Source organism: Pan troglodytes, chromosome 15 (genome assembly GCF_028858775.2).
Source record: "Pan troglodytes isolate AG18354 chromosome 15, NHGRI_mPanTro3-v2.0_pri, whole genome shotgun sequence".
Classification (NCBI taxonomy): Eukaryota; Metazoa; Chordata; class Mammalia; order Primates; family Hominidae; genus Pan; species Pan troglodytes.
Window position 1 is genome coordinate 50954213 of NC_072413.2, and position 10495 is coordinate 50964707.

Consider the following 10495-nt stretch of genomic DNA (forward strand, 5'->3'; position numbering starts at 1 on the left):
TGACGTGGCCACTATGAAAAAGTTTGGCAGTTTCTTCTAACTTCAAGCATATACTTACTATACCACCCAGCAATCCCACACCTAGGTAGTTACCCCAGAAAAATGAAAATATGCATTCACACGGATGTTTACAGCAGCCTTATTCATCATCTCCCAAAACTGGGAGTAACCCAAATGCCCTTCAATTGCTAAACGGACAAACTGTGAAATAATCCATTCAATGGACTACTACTCAGCGATAAAAAACTATTGATACAAACACATGAACGAAGCTAACATGTATTATGCTAAGTGAAAGAAACCAGATTCAAAGAGCTAGAACTGAATGGTTCCATTTGCAGGCCATTCTAGAAAAGGCAAATTATCAGTGGTTTTTAGGATCTGGGTTTGAGGCGATGAGATGGTTACAAAGGAAACTTTTGGGAGTACTGTAAAAGTTTTCTATCTTGACTGTGGTAGTTTTACATGTCAAAACTCAGAATATTATACTAAGAAGGATAAATTTTACTATATGTCAATCAGACCTCAATGAGCCTGACACTAAGAAAAAAAATTAACAGGAAAAACAATTATATAGTAATTATGCAACTAATTTGTTAAAGAATGAATTATAACGAATATGAATTTGTAACCACAAACCCAAGTGCAGAAGTCACACTTCTTAATTACAAAATAAAAGAATTATTTAAAAATACACTTTCAGATGTATTTGTTTACTTCTCACTGGGCATATATACCATTTTTAAATGTTCCATGGCATAAGCATTAATTTGTCAGTAAAATAATTATTTAAATAGGAATACTGCATACATTAGCTTTTTTCTGAAACTACTTTCATTAGTTTCTAAATAGGCCCAATGTTTTCATGTGGCTTTGCTATAAATGAACTAAAAACACTGCTCTTACAGAATATATTAAGTAGAGAATTAATTTACTACTGATGCTTTCATGGTTTTAGATTTTTCAAATACCTGGAATACCATCATCCACTTATTGGTCCCCTGCATTTCAGAAATCTTATTAAAATGGTACTTAAATAGCTTTCTTACACTGCAGAGGCAGGTGTGTGTTTGGAAGTTGGCGGGAAAGTAAAACGACAGCTATTTTTTCTTGTTGTTTAGAGGGTGGGAACAGAAAGCAATCCTAAACTAAGCTTTTTTTGAGGAGTGCAATTCCCCACCAGTAAAGCTGGAACTTATTAAATATACTAGATTATATTTTAACCTACTTTTCCTTTTTTTCCTTCCTACTTTCATATACTCAGAGACTCAATGCCACAGAGAAGTATCCACTCTCATTTGCATAACACAAATAGTTTAAAGTATATATATATATGTAGTATCAATATATATGTATTATCTCACTTAATTCTCACCAAAACCTATGAGAAAATGTTTTTTTCTTTTTTTTTTTTGAGATGGAGTCTCGCTCTGTCGCCCAGGCTGGAGTGCAGTGGCGCAATCCCGGCTCACTGCAAGCTCCACCTTCTGGGTTCACACCATTCTCCAGCCTCAGCCTCCCGAGTAGCTGCAACTACAGGCGCCCACCACCACACCCAGCTAATTTTTTGTATTTTCAGTAGAGACGGGGTTTCATTGTGTTAGCCAGGATGGTCTTATCTCCTGACCTCGTGAGCCACCTGCCTCGGCCTCCCAAAGTGCTAGGATTACAGGCGTGAGCCACCCTGCCTGCCCCAAGAAAATTTTTTTCAATTTCTATTTTATAGAAGTCAAAACCCACTCAGGTTGGATTCATTGTCCAAAGGTCATACAAACCAGTAAAGTAGCAGACAGAGCCAGAAGTTGAATCCAGATCTTCTGACACACTAGGCAACCTGTTATTTCTTAATAATCTGTGCCTCCATCAGCACCTACTACAGTCTGAGAACAGCTGACATTATGGGAAACCTACATCCAATGATGTCTAAAACTATTATTAACAGCTTATTTAATAGTAAGCTAAGAAGTAAACTAAATTTTAAAAATAAAGCATGTGAAAAAGAACCTATAAAAATATCACTCTTGGCCAGGCGTGGTGGCTGATGCCTGTAATCCCAGCACCTTGGGAGGCCGAGGTGGGCGGATCACCTGAGGTCAGGAGTTCAAGACCAGCCTCGCCAACATGGTGAAATCCCATCTCTACTAAAAATACAAAAATTAGCGTGGCGGCGGGTGCCTGTAATCCCAACTACTTGGGAGGCTGAGGCAGGAGAATCACTTGAACTTGGGAGGCGGAGGTTGCAGTGGGCTGAAATCGTGCCACTGCACTCCAGCCTGGGTGACAAGAGCAAAACTCTGTCTCAAAAGAAAAAAAAATCACTCTGAAGTGAAATTTGCACTGATACTAAGAACCTTATTTTAAAAAGGTTAAACAATGTCTTGAAAGACCAAGGCTGAGGAACTGTTCTACAGGGTGGCCATAAAGTTTACAAACAGATACTATCATTTTACATGTATCTTAATGTAATATCAATAAGCCATTTATTATATACTCTCCTGTAGCTCCACACTTGCTGGCTGTTCTGTATATCAAAGGAGATTACGAGGCCCTTTCAACTAAATGTGAAATGAGATTCTGGATGGGAAAAAAAACAAAGGCCATTATTGGGACAACTGGCAAATTTTGAAAATGGATGCATATTAGATGACAGAAGTGAATCAATGTTGAATTTCCTGAATGTGATCACTATACTGTAATTATGCAAGAGAAGTTTCTTGTTCTTAGGTGATACATATTTAAATATTTAGGCATCAAAGGTTATGAGTAAGTCTGAAACTTCGTCCAACTGCTCCCCAACATGTGTATGTTTGTGTGTATAGAGAATTCGAATGGCAAAATACTAACTGGTGTCTAGATGAAGATTACACAGTGTTCACTCAATTACTCTTGAACTTAGATGTTTGAAATTTTTAAAAATTAAGAGCCAAAGATAACAGGTAAAATTTTACATATTTTCTTTCCATTCTCTTCAATAGCGATTAGACATTTCCAACAAGCCCTTTTATAAGTAATTGAATAAACATATTTTTAGCATCTCTATAAATAAGTTAACTCTAGTTGGAAACAAACAGTTTTTTACTTTAAAAAACTGGGTATAAAACACAGCAGCAAAACAAAAACAAAAGGCAGCAAATAGCACATACTCTAAGGAATAGCTCATACTTTATTAGCTGCCACAGGATTACAGTAAAACTTGAGTACTGTCCTCCACTTTTAAAGAGCTTAAAATTTGCTAAGAAACTGATACAATTTAATTCACTTCCTATGGATCATGAACAGTGTTTTAAACACTGAGTAAACTTACTATCAGATTTAACCAAAACTTAATTCACTTTAATAAGATTTTAACATTGTTTCCTACTCCACCCCCAAGATTTAAAAAAATTTCTTATAATGTTAATGTATTTCACTATGAATGCAATGAGGTTGCATCATGTAGGCATTAATTTCCATGAATTCAATTGTGAGCCCTCAAGGGGAAAAACTGAGGATTTCAACTGCATAGGCACCATTCCACCAAATAAGCACACACCTTCCCCAGGGAGCACTAAGCCAGGGTATAAGGGAGCTGTCCAGTTACGTATGCCTCTTTCCCAGTGTGCATCTTGCCAAGCTCTAATCCTAGTGTTTAAAGTATTTTTTTGTGTAACGAAGCCCCTAATGTAAGCCAGCTTCTTCATCTGGTGCTCAACTAATGAAACTTACTTTTGGAGTTCCTAGAGGAAAAACTAGCTATTTTCCACTTCTGTGAGATACAATGAACATATACCATACTAAATGATCACGTTAAGGGATTTTTAGTGGTAACTTTATTAAAATCTATTTCTTTTTTTGGTCACATGTGCTAAGTTCACAATCTAACTTGATCCTAACATGCAACTCCAACATAAATGAACTTTTTTCATTATTATATGGCAAGAACATGACACACTTTTAAAGCAAGGACTTCTTTCTAAAGGCCACATTCAGAAATATAATCCTCAGATTTTCTTTTTCTTTTTTTTGGAGACAGAGTCTTGCTCTGTTGCCCAGGAATGGAGTGCCGGGGTGCAATCACAGCTCACTGCAGCCGCAAACTCCCAGGTTCAGGCAATCCTCCTGTCTCAGCCTCCCGAGTAGCTGGGACTACAGGTGCGTGCCATCACGCCTGGCTAATTTTTGTATTTTCTGTTTTTCTGTAGAAACGGGATTTCACCATGTTGCCCGGCTGGTCTCAAACTCCTAGCTCAAGCAAACAACTCCTGAGCCTCGGCCTCCCAAAGTGCTAGGATTACAGGCGTAAGTTACCGCACCCAGCCAATCCTCAATTTTTCTATGCTGTTTTTTTTTTGTGTGTGTGTGTGGGTTGGGGGCGGGGGTACGGAATCTCGCTCGTCACCCAGGCTGGAGTGCAGTGGTGTGATCTCAGCTCATTGCAACATCCGCCTCCCAGGTTCAAGCGATTCTCCTGGCTCAGCCTGAGTAGCTGGGATTACAGGCGCCTGCTACCATGCCTGTCTAATTTTTTTTTGTAATTTTGGTAGAGACGGGGATTTCACCATGTTGGCCAGGCTGGTCTAGAACTCCTGACCTCAGGTGATCCACCTGCCTCAGCCTCCCAAGGTGCTAGTATTACAGGCGTGAGCCACCACTCCCGGCCTAATCCTCAATCTTTCTAAAGCAACTTCATATGTTTCTCTTTAGTTACTCCTGAGTCCTCCAATTGGCATTTTTTTCCCTTGTAGATTGTGTGACTTGATCTAACCCAACTTCTACATTCTCTCTACTCATAGAATCAGAGCTAGAGGAAACTTAAGAGATCACCTATTTTTTCCTCTCTGCTCACAGAGCTGGCTGGAGATTTCCATTCAGTGAGCTCCAGATTATAATAAATTCCTTATTCTCCGTTTAAAATGAATTTTTATAGAAAGGTGGAAATTTAATTGTACACATAAGTTTTAAAAAGACATTTTAAAAAGTGATACTAAAACTCAGTGAACAGATCCACTTGGTATTTAGAGTCTGCCAGGCTGGAGTGCAGTGGCACTATCTCGGCTCATTGCAACCTCCGCCTCCTGGGTTCGAGCGATTCTCCTGTCTCAGCCTCCCGAGTAGCTGGGACTACAGGTGCCCATCACCATGCCCGGCTAATTTTTGCATTTTTAGCAGAGGCGGGGTTTCACCATATTGGCCAGGCTGGTCTCGAGCTCCTAAACTTCTTATCTGCCCGCCTTGGCCTCCCAAAGTGCTGGGATTAGAGGCATGAGCCACCGTGCCCAGCCAAGGATTTAATACTTCTCAATGACCTCCAGAGGAATCCCATAAAATTGGGCCTCTTCTTGACAAAATTTATTTTTGAAGACAATTTTATTTTGATGTCTTGTTTTTATAATCCTTATCCCTGATATTTCATATTTAAAATTTTTCTTTTAAAAAACACTATACACGTTTGAAATTTGTCTTTGATTAAAAAAAAAAAAACAGGCATGGCAGCTCACATCTGTAATCCCAACACTTTGGGAGGCCAAGGTGGAAGGACTGCTTGAGGCCAGGAGTTCACGACCAGCCTGGGCAACAAAGCAAGACCCATCTCTACAAAAAAATTTTAAAAGTCAGCAAGATGTGGTGGTGCGTGCCTGTAGTTCCAGCTACTCAGGAAGCTAAGGCAAGAGGATTACTTGAGCCCAGAAGTTTGAGGATTCAAAGAGCCATGAACACACACTCACTCCAGCCTGGGTGACAGTGCAAGACCCTGCCTCAAACCAAACCAAACCAAACAGTACTAAATTTTCACAATTCTTTTTTTTTTTGAGGTGGAGTCTTGCTCTGTCGCTTAGGCTGGGTGGTGTGATTTTGGCTCACTGCAACCTCCGCCTCCCAGGTTCAAGTGATTCTCCTGCCTCAGCCTCCCAAGCAGCTGAGATTCCAGGCACATGCCACCACATCCAGCTAATTTTTGTATTTTTAGTAGAGATGGGGTTTCTCCATGTTGGTCAGGCTGGTCTCAAAGTCCTGACCTCAGGTGATCCACCTGCCTCAGCCTCCCTGCCTGCTGGGATTACAGATGTGAGCCACCGTACCCGACCTAAACTGGATTTTAGGGTGTTTTTCACTTTCTGGGTGAAGTATAAACACTGAGGGGATCAATTATTTATGAAGTATCAGCCTAGACTAAGTCACAAATGCAAAAACTTTGTCACATTACGATATAATTCCCCAAAGCCCACTTCATGACATATGCTTTTGCTTTCTTTTAAAAGATTAATAGTGAATGACAAATGTGTTTTATACTGAGATTTAAAAGAGACCTAGGATGGACATGGTGGCTCACGGCTGCAATCCCAACACTTTGGGAGGCCAAGGCAGGCGGATGACGAGGTTAGGAGATCAAGACCATCCCGGTTAACACGGTGAAACCCCGTCTCTACTAAAAACACAAATAATTAGCCAGGCATGGTGGCGGGTGTCTGTAGTCCCAGCTACTCGGGAGGCTGAGGCAGGAGAATGGCGTGAACGCAGGAGGCGGAGCTTGCAGTGAGCTGGGATCGCGCTACTGCCCTCCAGTCTGGGCAACAGAGTGAGACTCCCGTCTCAAAAAGTAAAAAATAAATACATAAATAAATAAATGAGACTTTTCAGATCTTTGAATTAAAGTCAAAATTCTAAAAACTGTGTTTTAATGGCCTTAAGCGAAGTGTACACATTATTTATAATAAAAGTCTAACTAAATACAAAGATATTACTGACACATATTAAGGAAACATTATTTACATTTATGTCGTGCTTAATTAAAATGCCTCGCTCTGGGATGAACCCTAGCTTCAAGATGAACCTGACACACAAGGGCCAAACCATAAAATTGTGTCATGACTTTTTTTGTTACAGACCTCTTTGAGAAATTAAAGTGAAGAAGCCTCTTCCTAGAAACTTCCACATGTGCACACACACAATTTTAATACAATGTTGAGGGAATAGGTCATCCTGAGATCTATCGACTTCAGGGAAATAATTGCTGCTACTGAACATTATCTGGGAAAATCACCTTAAAATATAATGCTTTTGGTATTCATATACCGTCCAAGAGATTAAGAAGGATATCAGACAGTCTGGAGTTTGAAAATGTAAGTGAATGCTCTGGTGTCTTCTGTTCATAACTGCTTCAAGGCCACAGTAGCCCAAGTCTGCTAATTTTCCATCACTGCTCTGCAAACCTGAGACAACAGACTCTGTACCATCTCATCCCTACCACCATCTCCACCTTTTATCTAGACTCTGCAAGCTGCTTTGATCCTCTCTAGCCACTGTTGGCAAGTAGTCATCCAGTCTGCCCTTTAATACCTTCAGTGACATAAGTCAGGGCTTCAGAAGGCAGGTCATTCCAGTTTTACGCAACTCTGAAAAATTGCAAAGTTCTTTTCTAATTTGACTAGCCTGATTTGTGGATGTTTTAAATGCTGCCCTACCGAATCTCTCCTCTATTTACTTGCTGACAGGCAACGAAATAGGTTACCATTGAAAGCATCTAATCCTAAAAACCAAAAGCATCACTTAGCTCTACTTTTACCAAACAGGAAAGTCAGAGGCACTATTTGGAATTCAAAATATAAGAGGAATCAGTATGAATTCAGTTCAAAAAAGATGTAAGGTTTCCATATGCACAGCATTTCCTACCTTGTTGGGCTTCTTTTCTCTGCATAAAAAATTAAAAATGTATCAGCATTAAAAGATTAAGATTATAGTCATTTAAATTAACATCATTTCTGTCTGCAGTTTATTCTCTATATTTCTATTTATTACTGTGATTCTATAATAAACAGTCCTAAGCAATGCAAAATAAATATAGAAACCATTATTTATTCATTAGCTACAGCCTGGCTTTCGAGAACTACAAGTTGTCTCAGTCACCTTCAACAGCTCCTTTTTTTGCAATATAAAAAATATCTCCTATTGAGACCAATGTATTAATACGGTCCATTTACCATAAATTAGAAAAGCTCTAACAAAAATGCTTGTTTTCTTTGAAAACAAAATATCCAAATATTTGCTATTTTCCTTCTTAAATAATCTCATACCAGAGCTGGACAAAAAAGGTTCATAAATATTTTGCAAACAGTGACTGATTTATTCAAATCAGATAAAAACACTGTTAACTGCCAGTTAAATGGTTAATCAATACAGCAAAATCTAATTTTCACTGGGCTACCTAGGAGGATTTTCTTTCCTGAGCTGTATCTCAGGGAGCCAAACAATGCACAGTCTTAAGGAAGAGGCTACCTTGTAAGGAGCTTCTCTTTGGTCCTTCAATAATAAAACTTCCTGCAGGGGTACAAAGCAGGTCCACCCAAATGAATCCTGCCTTCTTTTGCAAAATGCATCAGAGTGCTATTTCAGTACCTTTACATACAATAATCCTTTGCTAAGAAACAGATTTCCTGACAAATAAGCACTTCTCTACTTTCCCAGTGTAGCTTGAAAACGAATGCTGTGTTTAAAAAAAAAAAAAAAAAAAAGACGAAAAAAACCCCCAGAAAGTCCCCAACCCCGCTTCACCAAAACAAAAAACAATTCCAGCCTAAAAAGACAATGCCACACAGATAATCATCTTATCACAACTGCATTATGTACAAAAGGCTCTTTAAAGCTCAGGAAGATAGTTCTCTGAGCATTTCTCTTATGATCAAATCATCTATTTAGCTGATTCTTCCAGATGAAAATGGTTTCATTCATCACAAAAATGTGTACTGCACACTCTTCACACTGTAAGATACCTTATTATTTTAAATCGGATATCAATCCAATATATATTTGTACTCAAGCAAATACCGTCAACCTCAAATTAGTTTAACAAAGTCTGCTTTTTAACACAAAGTTCTTTCCTTGGCTTGTTATTAATATAAAACCGAACGCTCGAAACGGCTTACATCGAGCATGGACTATGGATACCAAGTTTGTCAAGCACTGCCCCACCCCTAGTAAGAGTGGATGACTGGAACATTTTAATGCACTCCACCACGTAGAACAGCCACAGAAACTTCACACTGGCGCCAGTAGTTGCACATTTTCCAGCACAGATTTTTCTTAAATGGATTTTGCATCATTCTCTATACCAAACGTCACTAACATTCAGGTATGCTGAAGACACAGATAACCACGGACACTGTAATATCACCCTCCCAACACACTTTCCTCATTCTTTTATCGTTCTGTCAGTAAATGTTAAGAATTAACGAGTTCCCCGGCACACATCCCCAGTCCCGCGTAACTACGCAATTAAGGTTATAATTGGGAGGCTCGAATCATTACATATGAAAATTCAGAGAGTAACAAAACAAAATAAGACGCAAAGGGGAACAGATCTATCTGCTTAAATACTGAAAGATTTTACATTTCCAAAAAGCATTTGCGAGATGCCAAGATTTCTCAAATGGGCCCCTCCCCCGTCGTGAGCCTCTTTCCTCCCCCCACCAATTCTGGGAAGTCATTAGTTGGACGCGGCTGGGATGCTACTCACCGAGTTTCTCCACCAGCTTAAGCATCACCCCTCCAATGTGCACCTCGCCGGTCACTCTCAGGGTGACATCGCGGTTCAGGTCCGTCACATGGACACTCAGTTCCCACGTCCCGTCCGCGTAGCAGCCATCTGGCATCCTTATCCCGTCCAGAGCCATGGCTCCTTCCTGCGAGCGCGGAGGAAATGGCTCTCGTAAGCGTCACTCCCCCAAAGAAAGGCGAATCCCACCGAATTCGCAGCGCCGGCCACGGGCTGGGAGGTGGTGGAGGACCCGGGGCTTTCGGCAGAAACTCGGGAGGGCGGCGGCGGCCGGGGCTGCGGGAGGACCCTACGCCCCGCTCGCCCCGCAGCGTTCCTCGGTCCCGGCGCCGCCCGCCCCACACCGTCCCCGCCTAGCGGACCGCGGCGGGCTTCACCTGCCGGCCGGCCCCGAGACACAGCGCAGGCTGACTCCCCGTTCCCCTCCCCGCCGCGCCCCCTCGGGTCCCGGCGGCGTCCCGCTCCCTCACCGCGCGCTCCTAGCGCTCCGGGCCCGGGGCTCGCGCGGCAACAGGCGAGGGGCTGGAGGCTCGCGGGGCGGCGGTGTCCGCGCCCGGCTCCTCGGCTGGCGAAGCGCTGCCTGTGGCCGGAGCGGCTAATGGAGTCCCGTCGTCGCGGCCCCTCGCCTGGCTCCCCGCGCTCCACCCTCTCCCCGCCCCCTCTGTCCGAGCCTGGCTGGGCTGGGCGCGCTGGCTCCCTCCTTCGCCGCCCGCAGAGCCGCCCTGAGCGGGTCCGGCCGGCCTCGCCTCTGCCCCCGCCCTCCCGGCGCCGTGCTCGGGGGAGGGGGCTGCGGGTCCCGGGCGGGGCGGGGCGGCGCGGGGGTGGCGGGGGGCGCGGCGGGGCGGCAATCTCGGCCCCGCGGAGCGCTGCCCTTTTATGGAAATGAAGGACCCGGCTCAGGGATTGAATCCAACATCCGGGCTCTAGGCGGCGGGCCCTGAGGAGGGGGAGCGGGGGAGCGCGGGC

At 42.7% G+C, this 10495-nt stretch overlaps 1 protein-coding gene across 7 annotated transcripts in view; it reads right to left on the reverse strand.

Annotated features, from left to right (window-relative positions):
- FERMT2 (FERM domain containing kindlin 2) overlaps positions 1 to 10119 on the reverse strand; it is a 94727-nt gene extending 84608 nt beyond the window's left edge. For all 7 annotated transcript variants that reach the window (XR_001709163.4, XM_003314325.6, XM_003314326.6 and 4 more), the window contains exons 1-2: positions 10000 to 10119; positions 9491 to 9656 (exon numbers count right to left, since the gene is read on the reverse strand). Coding sequence is in view for 6 of the 7 variants with exons in the window: in XM_003314325.6 (XP_003314373.1) it covers positions 9491 to 9647 (157 nt within the window). In the remaining variant the exon portion in view is untranslated. The remainder of the gene's footprint in view (positions 1 to 9490; positions 9657 to 9999) is intronic.
- Between the last annotated feature and the right edge of the window lie 376 nt (positions 10120 to 10495).